This window comes from Maylandia zebra, linkage group LG7 (genome assembly GCF_041146795.1).
Source record: "Maylandia zebra isolate NMK-2024a linkage group LG7, Mzebra_GT3a, whole genome shotgun sequence".
Lineage (NCBI taxonomy): Eukaryota > Metazoa > Chordata > Actinopteri > Cichliformes > Cichlidae > Maylandia > Maylandia zebra.
Genome location: NC_135173.1, coordinates 27,138,997 through 27,157,139, shown reverse-complemented (window position 1 = coordinate 27,157,139; position 18,143 = coordinate 27,138,997). Strand labels below are relative to the sequence as shown.

Genomic DNA, 18,143 nt, shown 5'->3' with positions numbered 1-18,143 from the left:
TAACCACCATTTTGACTGAGCAGCCTAAATTAGTGACTCAAAAATCCACAGACCAGAGAAGGGGGTGTGAGGGGAAGAGTGGTGGCCTTATTAACCAAACTGATGCAGTATAGGCACAATGTCCATGATTTTTTTAAAGATTTGATTATTTGACTTGATTTATAACCATGCTTTACTAATATAACTTGAAGGTAAATGTAAACATTCCACAGATTACTGCTGTAACACCTCACAGTATAAGTGTACCATATGTGAAGAGCTGCACTTAATTAAACTTACCATTTCATTGCTCATCTTTGAAAACATTTCCAGTTTTGATAAAAAAGAGGAAGACAAAAATACAAGAAGAAAAATGTCCTTACCCTGTAATAATCTGTGCTGTAAATGTCTCTGGACATGCCAAAATCTCCTATTTTGACCAGAAGACCATTCCCCACCAAGCAGTTCCTGGTTGCCAGATCACGATGCACAAAGTGTTGAGATGCCAAGTAGATCATCCCAGCTGCAATTTGGCTGGCTATATGAAGCATCTGGGACAGACCGAGTTCACCACTCGTCTGCAAAGGCTGTCCATCCACTAGGATCATGGCATCTGGCCCATGGGCTCTGATGAGAAAATCATCAGAGGGTTGCACTGTTAGAATTGCAGGACATTCAGGACAATTTTAATGCAAGACGGTTCGACTTAAAAAACGTAATCTTCTGCACAGAAAACGGAATGAGGCCTACGAAGAAAAGAACACAACACCTACCACAGACAAACATGGTGGAGGTTCTAAGGTGTTTTGGGGATGTTTTGCTGCTTCTGGCAGTGGATGTCTTGACTGTGTGCAAGGCATCACTAAATCTGAAGACTACCAAAACATTTTGGAAGTCAATGTAGGGCCCAGTGCCAGAAAGCTGGGTCTGCATTAGAGGTCATAGGTGTTCCAGCAACACAGTGACCCCAAACATCTCTCAAAGCACTCAGAAATGGTTGAAGACAAAGTGCTGGAGAGTTCTGAAGTGGCCAGCAATGAGTCCGGATCTAGATCCAATTGAACACTTATGGAGAGATCTCAAAACTGCTGTTGGGAGAAGGTGCCCTTCAAATCTGAGGGGCCTTGAGCAGTTTGCAAATGCAGAATGGTCTAAAATTCCAGTTGAGAGGTGTAAAAAGCTTGTTGATGGTCATAGGAAGTGAATGATTGCAGTACCAAAAGAGAGTGCAACCAAATATTAAGTTGAAGGTGCCAATAATTTTGTCCAGCCCAGTTTTTGCATTTTGTGGGAAAAGCTGTCAAATTCAAGTTTGTTTATGTTGATCCACTGCACACAAAGGAAATAAAGATGTGTACACCAAAACAAATGTAATTGTAACAATTTTATGGGAGAAATTGTGCATTTTTTGGAAAACTTCCAGGGGTGCCGATCATTTTGGCCATAACTGTATTTATAGATGGAAGTGTAATGGCTGCAATTATCTCCGTGAGTCTTTATTATATGGCGTGCTACTGGGAAAAGCCAGTTCTAACCTTTGAGTCCATACTCTTTTATGAGTCTTGCTTAGGTTGTGGAAGAGGTTTGTTGTGTTAATGTCTGTAGGACATGTTTGCTGCGTAATTTGTTCAATACAGTTTCCTGCTTAGTGTCAGACTTTCCATAATAAACCATGTCCATGCTACAGAGGTAGCCCCTCGTTTAGGAAGTTCTTTGGTGACCATTACTGTTATCTAAAGCAATGAAAAATGTTGACAGTAAACAGTGTGTTTTGCAACATCACGAAATAAATAATAGAGTACAATATGAAACAATAGATGTTTTAATGTGTGAATGTGCGAGTGAATGTGAGTGCGAATGGTTGTCTGTCCCTGTGTGTTGGCCCTGCGACAGACTGGCGACCTGTCCAGGGTGTACCCCGCCTCTCGCCCTATGACAGCTGGGATAGGCTCCAGCGCCCCCCGCGACCCTGAAAAGGATAAGCGGAAGCGAATGGATGGATGGATGGATAGATGTTTTAATATTGTCATCATATCTCTCACAGACACACATTAGTGAATAGCACTGTTACAAGTAGAATCTACTGGTAAAACTGTCATCAAAACCCTGTAGAAGAAGAAAGACACACCTGCTGCTTCAATGCTTGACTTACCTGAGAAACTTATTGAGATCTCCGTGCTTCATGTACTCAAAGACCATGATGAGAGGGTCTCCATCCACACACACTCCGTAGAACTTCACTATATGCTCGTGTTGAAGGTTAGTGAGGAGCTCAGCCTCACGCTGGAAATCCTTTCTGGCTGCAAGTGTGGGATCCTTCAGCGTCTGGGAGATTCAGAGAGTATTCTGTTGTCATACAATGGTATCACAGCACAAATGTTACACTCGGATAGCTCGGATAGCTATGGTAACAGTCCTCCCTCATGTGTATATCCATAAGCTTTTCAAAGCAAGGGAGTTATATGCACTCGTGAACTTTTCAACAGAAACTTCATTAATTACTTACAGTAAATGATCCTTAAATTGGGCCAGATTCTGCCAGCATCTGACCACAAATGCCAGTTATTTTCTGTACTTAACACCGGTGAGTTGTCACACAGACTTCCATTTTTTGGCACCCTGTTAAGTGGCAGCCTGTTACAGCACTTCCCATTATTGTTGTTGCTGTGCTGTTTTAAATGACTTTATCACCCGATAAGGTTGACCTTCCTTGCACAACTAAGTTGAGATAACTCATTGTTTTGCATCTCATGTCCTACAGCCTGGAGTAAGACTTGTAATTCTGAAGGAGCCACAGGGGAGACAGACCATGAAGTAAGTGGACAGCTAAGAAGAAATATAAACAGGATGTACCAGCTGTAATTGATGTAAAGTCCTTGGAAAATAGGGTGGACGAGCTAGGTAAGCTTATTAACAGAATAAAGGAAAACTGTGAATGCAGTTTGTAGTGTTTCATGGAGATGTGTTCACACTCACACTGGCTTTTTGAGTGGACAGGGATGATAACCTCAATGTTAATGAGAAATGTGCAGAGACTGCACTGTTTGTGAAGGGTTATTGCCATTGCTCTTTGAACTCAGTTTGAATCAACACAGTGCTTAGATTCCTTCACTAATATAGTTTAACTTCGACCAGATGCTTTTGGTAGTCATCACCAAGCTTCTGACATAATTCTGGCTGGATATTTGACCACAGTTCTTGGCAGAATTGGTAGAGTTGATTTAAATTGGTTGATTTCCTGCCACAGACCCAGCTTTTAAGAATGGGCCAGAAATATTTTAAAGAAGTCAGGGTTTTGGGTTGGGCAACATCAGAGGTCAAGTTAAAAGACACCGAAGAGAGTGTAGTAGTCTGACTCATCTGTGTAGGTTCTCAGTCATCCAGGTCATAGTAAATGGTAAATGGACTGGTTCTTATATAGCGCTTTTCTACAAGTACACAATGTACAAGTACACAACCTGTACATTCACCCATTCACACCAGCACATTTTTCTAAGTGCTTTCTAAGTACCGTAATTGTCGGGCTACAAGCCGCTACTTTTTGCACAAGTTTTGAACCCTGTGGCTTTTAGTCAGGTGCAGCTTTTCTATGGATTGTCTATGATTTTTGTCATATCCTAAGATGATTTGTTTTGTTTGTTCCGCTGTTGTACGGCACTACGTTGCCTGGCGGAAGGGCGTGTGATCAGACACACAGTATCGGGGTTCAAGAGTGGTATGTTGGTCACATGTCCATCCGCCAGGCAACATAGTGCGAAAAACAAACTTCCAAGTAGCGCTACGCATTCAGCGGGAGTCGTGGATGACGAGCGGCGATAAACTTGCGAAAAGCAAGTTATGCTCAACTCCACCGGTGGAATCTGACAGCGTGGAAAAGTGTGAAAACATCCACGATCACCAACGGATTTCGAAGGGCTGGACTGCTGCATGATGGAGAGGAGGACACCGCCACGGCCCTTCTGAGGGTGTTCGACTCCGACACTGACAACGAGGATTTGTTTGGTTTTGAAAGTGACAACGAAGGAAAGAAGCGGAGAGTGGATGACGAAGCCTGAGCCTGAGCCTGTTCGTATCCGACACTGGAGGAGAGGACTTTGGTGGTTTTAGTGCGTAGGAAGATGGTGGTGAATGACTGACTTTTCTTCTTGTTAAAGCCGTGTCACTGCACCTGAGCCTAAAAGGTAGTCCGGATCTATTTTTCTGGTGTGCTGTAGGTTATTGTTATGTACTACATTTGTTACTCATTTATGAAGCACAGTACATGTTTCGTACTTGTAATTACAACTACTTGTACATATACCTAAAAAGTTATGCAAATATATACCCATAACTTGTTTTTCAAAATATTAATAAAAGTGATGTCTCCAAACAGCCATCTTTTTCCTGACAATTCCCTTTGTGCATATTCTCTTACATATGATAAGTCAACATTGAAACACCTGCGGCTTTTAGTCACGTGCGGCTAATGTATATACAAAACAGGATTTTCCCCTGATTTTAGCTTGTGCGGCTAATATTCAGGTGCGCTTTGTAGTCCGGGAAATACGGTAACATTCACACACACACACTCATACTCCGATGGATGCATCAGAGAGCAATTTGGGGTTAGTGTCTTGCCCAAGGATATTTGGCATGCAGACTGGGGAAGGCAGGGATCGAAACACCAACCTTCCGATCAGTAGATGACCCGCTCTACCACCTGAGCTAAAGCCTCTTTAGACAGTAGTCTGTTTCTATAATGCTCTGAGCGCACACACACACACACACACACACACACACACACACACACACACACACACACACACACACTAGTTACATCTATGTAGCTTACCTTTACAGCCACCAGCATCTTGTCCTTAGTGGGACTCAGGTTGTAACACTCGGCCAGGAACACCTTACCGAAGGCTCCCTCACCAAGCTCTCTTTTCAGAATTATGTCCCGTCGCTTAATATGCTGAACATCTGAAAAAGACAGAGATAAGGAGGAAATGAGTTTTCAGCCATTATTATTACTACAAAACAGCCACTCAAATGAAACCTCCCAAGTATTCATTCCCGCTGCTTATGTTTGATTGCCACCTGTTGGCTACAATTTACATCATGAAGTTGAATAAAACTGCAAAACTTATGAATAGATCTACTTTAAACTAATCAAACAGAAGATTACTGAAACTGTTCTCTGTGGATGATCTAAAATAGTTTTGGGTTTGTTTTTTTTACATGTGTTTTGTGGATTAAAAAAAAGAAGATTTTTTTCATTTGAACACACTGTTTTGGGATTTAGCACAAGTGGATTTTATTTACAACAGATATTTTTCCTGCCTGTAGCAGTGAATGACACATTTTCAGAGACTAAAATGGGCTTCGATTACACCTTAATATTATATCTCAAATAGCGTATATTTATGCAAGGAATTATTTTAATATAAATTTATGTGATCATATGGCTGCTTGGTAATTAGTACAGTTACTGTCATTAAGGAGGAAGTTATCTAAGACACACACACACACACACACACTGAAAACTGTTCCACCACTGGGTCACAATTAATGCCACTGTAATATACCATGGGACTCATCATCATTGAGTTTCTTACACACAGCTGCTACCACAGCTGAGGAAGGTGATGGCAGCAGAGTAAGTGCATATCATAATAATCATCGGAATAAAATGATAACAAAGATAACATTGTTACATACACAATCAGTGAGTTTCATGACTGAATAACACTTTGTGGAATTATTCAAAAACATCAGCATCAAGATTTTATTTAACAGTGAACCAGTTTATTGGCATTTGACCATTTAATGTCAGGGGTATAAGGCCTTTTGTGGCGTTTCTTGTCCCTGCCTCTAATGCTCAGAAATGTGTGAAGCTCTGCTCCACCAGAACCATATCAAGTGCAAAGCACAGTTTGCCTTAGTGAATCATTGTAAGATTCATTTAAATATTCTCCTCTCAAAATTTGTGTGTGTATGTGTGTGTGAGAGAGAGAATCTGAATACCTGCATCTGAACAGTTCCCTCATTTTCAAGGGGAAGCTATTCAGAGACAAATATATCAGACTAAATCCACCTCTATTTTAAGTCCATATTGATATTTTTTTAAGAGCACAGTAATCGAACTGTTAACAATGAGTACACAGTGGCTGCTGTGATTGCAGCCATTCCCCAACTCTCTGTGAGTGGTACTCATGGCGACTAATCAATGGTCTCCGATCAATGATCAGTGGTCTGATCAATGGTTGTTGATCAATGGTCATGACAATTTGGATATTAATGATCAAAGACCTGACCTCACAGCCCATTGTTCATTCAGTGGGCTGGTTTCAGTTATTGTGCAAATGTACTGTTTATAAGGTTGGGGGAAACTGCAGTCAGCTGAGACTGAAGAAGTCACTTGGATGACTGTCAAAGCGCACTTCTCTCACTGAAAACGTTTCGTCCAGATGAACAGAATCAAGCTTCTGGCATTTACTTACCTGGTTGATTGAGCATGCATCAAGACATTAGTTATTATTAATCTCTGGTTCTATTTCACAGCATGTCTTTGTCCTCCCCTCGTCCCCAAATGGTCGCGCCAGATGGACTCACTTCCCTGAGCCTTGTTCTGCAACCAGTTCTTCCTGTTAAAAGGGACTTTTTCTATCCCCAAGTGCTTACTCATAGGGGTCGTCTGATTGTTGGGTTTCCTCTGTCTTTACCTTACAATATAAAATACTCCAAGAGTGTTGTTGTGAATTGGTGCTATATAGGTAAAACTGAAGTGAATCGAACTGAAAACTGAATACATGTTTTCACTTACAGGTGGTAGGTTTGTTGCAGTTGTGGCCATGTCTGAAGTACTGTGGGTTCTCTATAACAGGAATTCTAGTCATTCCAATCACCACTGCAGCTGGTCCAGCATCCAGTGTACAGGGGCTAATGATCCCATGGTTAACATGATGAAGGGGACTGGCAGAGTCTTCCTCACCACTTATCACTGCCACCGGACCTACAAAGACACAGATGGAGTGTTTAGATTGGATGAATATCTCTATACTGTCAGTCACTAACTGTTTCTAAGTCTAGGACACTTCCTCAAATATTTCCTGTTATTATAAGAAGAGTCTCTGAAACAAAGGGATGTGATGCAAGGGTAAAAGCAGAGTTTCTTCACTGACTTATCCTCCTGAGAACCGAGGAAAAAAGTATCTTTCAGTTCAACGGTTTTTATGCGCTACAGAGGACATAATGAATAGGCTGTGTTTTAGGACGATATAGCTAACCTTAACAATCAGTCATAACAATCAATCAACATACTAGAATCCAAACAGCTTGTACTTCAAAGCCAGTTCAAGATATACTTTATGTCACAAACATGACAAATATAAAAACAAGGCAAACATGAATTATATTGTTGTCTTAGTGACAGTAGTTGTTTAAAGTGCTTTAATTCTCTCTGTTGACAGTAGACTGTGGGATATTTAGTAGTGAGGACATTTCATAGTTGGACTTGCACAGGTGGCATCCTATCACAGTATCATGGAAATTACTGAGCTCCTGAGAGCGACCCATTCTTTCACAAATGTTTGCAAAAGCAGTCTGGATGCCAAGGTGCTTGGTTTTATACACCTGTGGCAGTGGAAGTTATTGGAACTTCTGAATTCCATGATTCAGATGGGTGAGTGAATAATTTTGTCAGTACTACAGCTTTGTCTTATCTGCCTTATTAGCAATCCTACTAAGTTGTCAACTGTTTACTCAGTAGGTCAGTCCAGAGTTTTTATGTATCTGTGCTGCCCAGAGGACTGTACTACGAAGCAGGATTTCACCTTATCTCTGTAACGTCAGGGTTAACCCTGGGTTTTCTGTACTATGAAGGTGGTTGATTATTTATCGAAGTACAATCTCCATAGTAACATGCACTGCAGATTCGAGATCAACTGATTTGAAATCACTACCTACTGACTAGGGGTGCAACGATATTCGTATCGATATTGAACCGTTCGATACAGTGCTTTCGGTTCGGTACGCATATGTATGAACAATACAACATTTGTAATTTATTTTATCAACTTTCCTTCTGACAATGCTGTCTGTGTTGAGCGCTCAGTGAATCTGCGTTCGACTACTCCGCCTAGGCTGTACTGTCGAGCGCAGATCCACTGAGCGCTCAACACAGACAGCATAGTCAGAAGGAAGAGCGCAGGGCAAGCTAGCAAGACAGAAGTTAAGCTCTCCTTGCAACATGGACCTCCCCCACCCTCATTCAGATCTGGCGTTTGGAATTATTTTGGTTTTCATGTGACGTATGACCCTGAAGGTAAGCGAGTCATGGACTAAAGTAAAACAGTATGTTGGATGTGCCATGCAATGCTCAATTACATGGGTGGGAACTAGTGTGTTAGCGCAGTTAGCTCGTTAACGTGTTGGCCGTCCAGCCCCATGCACGGGGCGATCGGCGGTAGCTCGTTAATGGAGATTTGCTGTGTTGTGGTGTTAAGGTCATTTCAACGAGATTAACCTGAAAGCACTAGTGGGAACACAACGAATATGACTGCACATTTACGCCGACATCATCCTAGTGCAAAGACAAAAACAACAAGCATGCTACTAACTTTAGCCGAGTCATTTAGACAGCTGTTAGCACATGATTCTCCTTATGCTGCTGAGAATAAAGCCCAGAAGAAGCGGATAGTATAGCTTTTATTTTGGAAAGAGACATTTCTCTGTAATAAACTCTCTTTTCCAAAGATGCATGATTCCTCAATCAGATACAGGGCTTGCAATATCGCTAGTCCGACGTCCTGGGGCTAGCGATTTTTTTTACCGCGGTAAAGTGAGCCGCCTCCTATCCGCCGCATAAATTTCCTTGCGCTTTTACACCAGTCTTTACGGTAGCGCCTTTTCGCTTTATATCCTGATTGAACACACAAATTACAATGGAACAGCCCAATACAGCCATCGTGACAGTCTGGTTGCATATTCAAAAATTCATTAAAAATCATTCTTAAAAGTTGATGCCAAGCTTTCAACACAATCCTCTTCTCGGACACCTACTTTACCTCTGGGCCAGGTTTTACCCAGATTTACTGTAATATTACTCAGAAATCACAGTAAACTCATATTCAGTGCAATACAGTCAATACACTATAATTATGTTTATTTCAAAAATTCATTAAAAGTCATCCTGAGTAGTTGATGTCCATATATATATTGCTCATATAGTACGTGCGCGGGTATAGGCTTTCAATCGGCACATAAAGCGAAAAGGCGCTACCGTAAAGACTGGTGTAAAAGCGCAAGGAAATTTATGCGGCGGATAAGAGGCGGCTGGCTTGACCGCGGCTCACAAATGACGGCTCACTTTACCGCGGTATTTTTTTCAGTCGGGCTACCAAAATCTATTTCTTCCCTACCCGTCGGGCTATTGTAGGAAGGAAAAATATATGTCAATGCTTTTGCATTCTTTCAGAAATGTAGCTGGGTAATTATGTCATTGGCATCGGTGAGCCACTGTCAATATGTGACATATTGAAATCGCGTTTGAATTTGCGCTTGTTTTTTTGCTTTCACTTTGCAATCGTGCGAACTGTGTATAGAGAGCGACAGCACTGATCTGTGAGTGATGATAATTTGTGCACCAATTCCTCTGACATCGTCTTATTAATTGTTAGCTTACTATGCAAACATGACAAGTGAAATCTCCCGCAGCTTAAACATGTGAGAGGTTGATTGCGCAGAGAATCGCTGAGCTTATGTGAGTGTGTGTAAAAGCAGCAGGAGAAGTTATGACAAATCAGACTATAAGGCAAAAAGAAAGTGCAGCTTTATGGTTTCATGGACAAAAGAATTTCTGTGGCTGCAATATGACGAGCTAAATAACCAGGGCTGCACATAAGTGGTCCGCAGGTGCGCATTCGCTGTCAAAATAAAAAACACGCACAAGGGTTAGGGTTAAATTTAAAAACTGTACTTTTGAGTTAAAATATATATTTATAATTTTAATAAATGACAAATTAAAAAGGCATGAACATTTTTTTTGTATCGAAAAAATATCGAACCGTGACACCAAAGTATCGAACCGAACCGAACCGTGAATTTTGTGTATCGTTGCACCCCTACTACTGACTTCAAATAATTTCAACCTCATCTTCACTCAAATATTTGGATATCTATCGCAGATATCAGTGTAAACAATTACAATATAACAAATGACGCAGCTAGCACTGTTGCCGCACAGCAAGAAGGTCCTGAGTTCAATTCCAACATCAGGCCGGGGTCTTTCTGTGTGGAGTTTGCATGTTCTCCCCGTGTTTGCGTGGGTTCCCTCCAGGTACTCCGGCTTCCTCCCACCTCATTCCAAAGACATGCAGCTTGTGGGGATAGGTTAATTGGATAAACCAAATTGCCACTAGGTGTGAATGTGCGAATGAATCTGAGTGTGAATGGTTGTCCCTGTCCCTGTGTGTTAGCCCTGTGACAGACTGGCGACCTGTCCAGGGTGTACCCCGCCTTTCGCCCTATGACAGCTGGGATAGGCTCCAGCGTCCCCCGCGACCTTGAAAAGGAGAAGCGAATGGATGGATGATTATGGTTTGGCTGTGAGTTCACTTCCTGACCTTTAAGAACATTTGAGTTCGAAACTGTTTATCCTTTATTAGATAATTTAGTCATAGTTGCCAAAAAAGGCTGTACGCTCACGAAAAAGTGAGTGTACAGCCACAGACGGACTATATAAAGATGGCTAAAACACTCAGAGCCTTTTCACTGGCTTGGGTGGGAAACTCAGAGAAAACACTCAGTTGTCACAGCAACAAACTCATTGTGATGCTGGTTGCTGCTTTGTGCCTTGAATGTTACAGCAGTGTTGACAAACTGCAAACATGACATTCTTTGAAGAAATGAACTGAATAAAAAAAAGAATATGTGATTAATCCACAGATGAATATAGTTTTAACATGTGCAGCTTGTTAAAGGGGGGGCGGCTAAAATTTAATCCCTCAGACACAATGAAAAAGAACCCTCTCAATACAATAAAGTTACAATTCAGATATTTTGTAAGTTAAGAATTGTCCACCAACATGTTAAACCTAAATCTACATTTTATTATCTAAACCCTGAATTACAAATGCACCGAACTAAATAAATATACAGTATGCCTAATAGTTTTTCATAATTAATTTTCATATAGATTTTCTGCATGTAGTACAGCCTCGATTGAATTTCACTCCCAGAAGACCTATATGACTATATGCATCAGACAGACAGATGTAGAAAGACAGACCGTAGCTCAATGGGGGGAGAGCATGGTATCATTCAAGGTTTACAGTAGAATAAAACAACTAAAAAAGGGTCATACTAAAGAATGGACTGGACTGACCAAGGACCATAACACATTCAATTACAGACATTTTTTATTCTCCTAAGAACACAACAATCCTATTGGAACCAAAAGGAGAGTACAGTGACATAAAGATGCCAATGTTCTTAGAAGAAACCAGAGAGTTTCTCCCCAAAGAGTCTCTGAGGAGCAGGATTTATGAAGCCCTAATGGAATCATCCCTTTTTTATTCTTTTACAAACCATGCATTTGGAGCAATGGAAGTGAACAGTGACACAATATCAGTACACTTCATCTCACTGTAAGCTAAATGTCTTCAAAATGTGAGCGTGCATGCACGTGAACAGCCAGATGGTTCATATTGGGTTTCTGTGTGTTCATGGCCATTAAAACACAGTTTCTCTAGGGCTTCACTCAGGCCACACTGATCACACTGAGGGCCAGACATAGGTCACTGATGTATTTTAATGTAAAGTAAAATTGGCATCTCATTTATCATCTCATTCATCTCATCATATCATCTCATTTATCATCTCATTCCATGAGCCTGGTTCTGCTGGAGGTTTCTTCCTGTTAAAAGGGAGTTTTTCCTTCCCACTGTCGCCAAAGTGCTTGCTCATAGGGGGTCATATGATTGTTGGGTTTTTCTCTGTATCTATGAAGCGCCTTGAGGCGACTTTTGTTGTGATTTGGCGCTATATAAATAAAATTGAATTGAATTTACTCTCCTAACAATCTCTTTTCATAATCTATATCAATTAGATACAATTAATTATGCTTTGTAACAATTAGTTACAAAATTATTAATGATGTTTGCCATTCGCTGGCTGTAATTTTTAGCAATATTTTTTTTGTCAAATGTTGAATAATTCTTCTTTTAAATCCTTTGAGATACAGATGATGACGATTGGTTGGATTCATCCTTTCTATGTCATTTTAATCTGTAGACCATCAGGATCAGCTGTGAGTTTCTTAGTGTATTTTGGTGATTTCTTATTGTCCTCCATTAAGTTGGAAAGAATCATTCTGTTGGGGAGTTTAAATTTTCATGTTGATTACAGCTTGTGCTCCATAGCTTCTGACTTTCATAATCTTCTAGAATCTTTTCATTTTATTCAACATGTGACTCGGTAAACACATAGCTGGCCCAGCCAACCAACTATGATTCTGTCACTTGGCCTGGACATTTTTATTAGTGATTATAATGTCTTTTATTTGATGGTTTGTTTGTTTTTTAGCCTTGACAGCTTCTCTATTGCACATACCAAGTACTCTTGACACATTACTGGTGGAGAAAATTTGGAGAACTTTTTGCTAGAAATATCTTTGTGATGATATGGAAGTGTGTGCTGCTTTCACTGTGTTTAAATATACTAGCAAAGTGCCACTTTAGTCAAGCCAGCACTCCTTGGATCTCTGAATCCATCCACAGTTTTAGGGGAGTTTGCCATAAAACGCATAAGCGCAGACAATAGTCAGGACCCGTTCCCCAACTTGAAGGTGCAGGAAACAAACCTGCTCATCTACTGGGAGAAACCCAAATGTACAGGCAGGAAACTGGGTTGATACTAGGATACCCACCCCGGCTCACCACCTCTCTCCATGGGCAACTCCAGACTGAGACAGAGTCCAGCCCCTCTCCAAGAGACTGGTTTGAGAGCCCAAGCCATGTGTTGAGGTGAGCCCCACTATATCTAGCCAGTACTTCTCAACCTCAGGCACTAACTCAGACTCCTTCTCCACCTGGGAGGTAACATTCCATGTCCCATTAGTTTTGGTAGTCAGTTATCAGTCTGCCAGGGCCCCTGCTCCTGGCTGCCTCCCGACACACATTGCACCCAAACCCTACGGCTTCTGCTGTGGGTGGTGGGCCTACAGGAGGATGAGCTCATGTCACTTTTTCAGGTTGTACCTGGCTGGGCCCAATGGACTAAGGCCTGGCCGCCAGACGTTTGCCCTCCCCGGGCCTGGCTCCATGGTTGGGAGCCCTGGTAATCCTATCCCAGGCTGGGTAAACTGTTCCCTCAATGTTCTACTCATAGGGGTCTTTTGAAGACCCCTATGAGGTCTTAAAATGACTTAGAAGATATATCTGAAATATTGACCAAAATGAAACCTCAGTCCTCTGTAGTCACTCTGATATATTGCTCTTTGCGTTCAGGTTGTGTCGCCAGATGCTTTAAACGGGTTTATCCAACCACCACTGAAAAACAAACATTGACACACCTCTGAAGAAAACCTACAGGCCCATTTCCAAACTTCCTTTCATTGCCAAAATATGTGCCCAAAAGTTTGAGACACAATTAAGGAATGTTGGAGAAGCACAATATTCTTGAAATTTTCAATCTCTCTGTGGAGACTACGAAACAACTGTAATCTAACTACACTGCAGTACAGCAATGTGAAGATGAAGTGATACACTCAGTATTTCTCTGTTGATGAGAAATTGTCCCAATAAGTATCACAGTTAATGGTCACCCATCACTGAGCTCTGACCTGTGTGCATACTGTCAAAGCTAATAATTATCATAATAACTGCAACTATGGGGTTTCTCATTTGTGTAAGAACATCATCACCTTAAGTAGTTCAACTCATTTTACCTCAGAGAGCACAGGGTATCTTTGCAACTCCAATATTTAACAGCCTTTAGTTTTATTAAGAATGAACCTACACACAAGTCACAAAGTGATTGTGCCTTCTGCAAGGTGAAACACCATTTTTTTTGTCAGTTTCTCTTCAGAAAAAGCTGCCTGACAGCAGTTTCAGGATAGAAAACATTCATCTAATTGGGCTTTTGTTGCCTCTTTCTTTTACACCTTTGTGAAACCCTTTAAATTAAAAATGTAAAAGCTGCACTTCAATCACATCTCAATTGTTCGATTTATGGATTGTGTTGGTGCACAGAAGAAATAAAAATTGTCTAGTAACTTTAATTCTCATCAAGACACTAAAAAGAAAATTTGGTTTGAACTGAAGCACATAAACTCTCCAACCAAACAGAGTGACAATGTGAAGCTGAGAAAAATCCAAGCTTGACTCATCATGCCTGGACCTTTTCCCACTCTAATCCCTTTCGAATCCACTGATATGAGTCAGGCTGGTAAACATGAGCATTCTGTGGACAGTTTACTTTCACTATTTCTAGATTTGATGTGTGCAAACACCCACCTCTAGATACCACCTCATGATGGCAGTGTGTGAGTTGACATGCAGTAGCTTTAAACCTCTGTTCTGCTGCAGACACTCAGCTAGGAGTGTGTACTACTGCACGGCAAAGGCCACATGCTACTCAGTGTACCCGTTCCACCCATACTGCATGCCAGTAGCATGCTTCTCTTTGTTGATTTTTTTATAGTCAAGTTTTCACCACTAGTGTCTCCCCATTTATTTTCAATGTAACATTTTGATTTCAATTCAATTCAGTTTTATTTACATAGCGCCAAATCAGAGCAACAGTTGCTTGAAGGTACTTTACATTGTTAGGTATAGACCCTACAATAATACCGAGCATGTTTCTAATTGCTTCTCAGAATAACAATAGGGAGAATAAATTATGTATGGAAACATCTGTTTCCCAATATTTCCAAGGAATTGTACTGCTTTTGTACACACTTGTGACATTTAGCAAGCTAAAAATCCCAATATCTTTGCCATCAGCAGTATAGCTAATCAAATAACATACAACACAATGTATTGCTTAGTCTTGCAATATGTTATCATAATCAGTTCATATAGATTTCAACAGAATGCTGTGCTGGTTGTTCCTTACTAGTCAGTAAATAATATAAAATAAAAGTCTTATCCAACCAAAAAAATGATTTCATCCCAGCATGCATCAAGTGACAAAGGGGGAAAAGAAAGATGCTGTAGAGGTCAAAGGTGAAAAAACGCCCAGACTGGCCAAACAGTCAAACTGTTTTTTTGGCACTTTGTTGTCTCCTATGTGTTCTTCCATTGTTCCTCCATTTGGTCTTGACTGCACTTGTATTGCTTGCATAGTATAGTACCATGTTTGCATAGTATGTCACAAATATTATCTGCAATTTTCTGCAGCCCACCACACTATATACTCATATGAGTGTGTGCACACAATGAAAAAACGAGCAAAGCAGATTTCACACTTTTAATATTTCCTTCCAAGGATTCAGTTCAATTTTATTTCTATAGTGCAGATTTAGAACGACTACAATCAGCACTGTGAGCTCCTCTTTCTGCTGCCCACCTTCATACAAGTCACACATGTGATTTTTATTCCAGATCAAAGACAGAGTAGAAAGACTAAAAATACATTCGCTCTTACCTTTCATGCCAAACTTGGATCGTCCACCATACTTGTTGATGAGAAGAAAGAGAACCACCAGCATTAAACTTAGGGCAAACCCTGCCAGGCCCACTGCTATGGATACCTGTAAATCACATGAAGTCTAAACGTCACAGTCACACAGTTTCACGGCATTGAATTGAAAGTACCTGACTTCTAAAGTATTTTCAGGAGCGAGGACTCAGTATCTTTAGACCCACAAACATCACAAAATACTGTCTTCAGCAGGCAGTAATCTTTGAACTAGTAAGATTTTTAAGTTCTAAAACCAAATGGTGAAGAATCCCAAGTATTTAATCCCTAGATATGAGGGTCGTCAGCTCACTATCAATCATGGGCCTCACCACATGCCAAGGTGTGAAAAAAGCTGTGGGTCATTATCAGCAGAGGTTTCGGGTGAAACGATTGGGAGACCTTAGCTCACCCTATTATTTGACCCACTGAAATCACCTGATGCAAGATGTGAATGGCAGTTGAGATGCCTGGGAAGGGGTCTAAAAACTGCACTGTAGGCAGCAGACAGTTTCTCTTACCCCAAAAGTATCTTCCTCCGGTATGTGAGTCTCTGCAGTTGGAATTACTGTAAGAAAAACACAAAAAATGTTAGTTTGTTTTCCCAGGCAGAGGTAAAGTACAGGTGCATCTCTTAGTTGTTGGGTGTAGCTGGTTAGTGTTTGGGGCAACATAACTGACTCGTTTTAGGCGGTGGCATCTTATTCCACTCACCTTTTTCTGTGGGTCCTTTAAGAAAAAGAAAGAAATCACACATTATTAACAAATTCTTGCAGTTTTGCTTGATATGATTTCTGCTGCTGAACAGTTTCGTTTGTTGAATGTTTTTTTTCATAATGTTAGACAAAACAACAAAAAATAATACATGCAACAATTCAACTCAATTCAGTTTTATTTGTATACTGCTAAATCACAACAGTAATTTCCTCATGGGGCTTTTTATTGTAAGATAAGGGACCCTACAATAATACAGAGAAAACAGAGGAAAACCCTATGAACCCCTATGAACAAGCACTTTGGTGACATTGGGAAGGAAAACATCCCCTTTATCAGGAAGAAACCTCAAACAGAACCAGGCTCATTGGAGGAGCAACTATCTGCCACGGCCTGCATTACTCCATATTAAACCTTGGTGTGTGAAGAGGGGTCTGTAATTACATAAACAAGCACCACTTCATCTTCAGCATATGAGTTATTTGCTCTAAGGTGTGTGTTTAAGAGTTATACCAATGATTCAAGTACTGGTAGTGTTTCCCAGAGGAACCACAGTATGGAGTCTTACACAGTGAAGATGTAAAACTATTAGTAATATAATTTACCTCTGTGGGAGTCGAGTTCAGGAAGCTGTTCTGTATTGTGTTAGCACATGACACTCAAGTTGACAGTGAGGGAATTATATCCTTAAATTTAGTTAGACCACTTTCAGAAAGACATTTACTGCAATGAAATTTATTCCCAAATAATCTGTAATCTATTATTGTAAATGTTATTAGCGTTAGTAAGGAATTAGTTAGGGCTTGACCCTGAATCCTCAGCTGCAATAGCTCTAGGCTGATGATGCCTTGAGTGTTTCAGCTTTTTCACTCACTTTGTGTTTATGCACCTCTCTGAATTCAATGATTATTATTTATTAATAATCCCTGACTCTTTTCCACAGTGTGTCTTTGTCTTCCTCCCCTCACACGGCAGATGGCTGCCAGTTCTGTAAGCCTGATTCTGCTGAAGGTTTCTTCCTGTTACAAGGGAGTTTTTCTTTCCCACCATCACTAAAGTGCTTGCTCATAGTGGGGTCAAATGATTGTTGGGCTTTTCATTGTATTGTTTTTTTGTTTTTTTTTTAAAGGAAAACAAATGAAATGGAAAACTACATAATTTCCCCTAGTGATCAATAAAGTATTCTGATTCTGATAATGTATTGATGGATAATAAAACTCACCATAATCGTAATCATCTATAAAAGAAAGAGAAGAGAAAAAGTGACGATTGGAAAAGATCCTCTGTAAGGCATACTCTACAAAGGAATCTGATCAAACAACCTACGGCATCACTTCAAAGAAAGCAGGTGTAAATGACTGAAAATGACTTAAAACTGAAAATGTGAAAAATTTGGAAATAAATAACACTACTAAGAAGCTTATCATATCCTGTATGACTTTTCTAATTTCTCCGCATCTAATTTACACTTAGGCTAAATATAAGCATTATTTCACAACTATATCCAGTACTAACACAGGGCGATGATTAGAGCATGTTTTGTTTTATAAGAAAACTGTGACACTGAGTCAAACCGAATGCTAAGTCATGACAGTGTGCTTGATCGTAATCTCTGATAAAGCACAGGGAACTAAAATGTCCCTTTAGCAGAAACTTGTTGTTTTGTTTTTTTTTACTTTTTCCTGCAAAGGTTCTAAACAAAACTGAAAACTGAGCTTGAAAGCAGCAGAATAATGCAGTGGTTCCTTGTGGTACAAGGCTAAATTAGACAGGGAACATTTCATGTTTTG

General features: G+C 40.4%; 1 protein-coding gene across 2 annotated transcripts in view; it reads right to left on the bottom strand.

The window, feature by feature from the left end:
• LOC101471879 (NT-3 growth factor receptor) overlaps positions 1 to 18,143 on the bottom strand; it is an 88,552-nt gene that overhangs the window by 13,911 nt on the left and 56,498 nt on the right. The window contains exons 10-17 of one of the 2 annotated variants that reach the window (XM_014414514.3): positions 17,576 to 17,590; positions 16,354 to 16,368; positions 16,161 to 16,207; positions 15,607 to 15,712; positions 6,785 to 6,973; positions 4,811 to 4,941; positions 2,132 to 2,304; positions 363 to 606 (exon numbers count right to left, since the gene is read on the bottom strand). In XM_014414514.3, coding sequence (XP_014270000.1) covers positions 363 to 606; positions 2,132 to 2,304; positions 4,811 to 4,941; positions 6,785 to 6,973; positions 15,607 to 15,712; positions 16,161 to 16,207; positions 16,354 to 16,368; positions 17,576 to 17,590 — 920 coding nt within the window. Of the gene's footprint in view, positions 1 to 362; positions 1,949 to 2,131; positions 2,305 to 4,810; positions 4,942 to 6,784; positions 6,974 to 15,606; positions 15,713 to 16,160; positions 16,208 to 16,353; positions 16,369 to 17,575; positions 17,591 to 18,143 lie in introns of those variants that run through there. The other variant, XM_076886152.1, reaches the window with a different exon arrangement.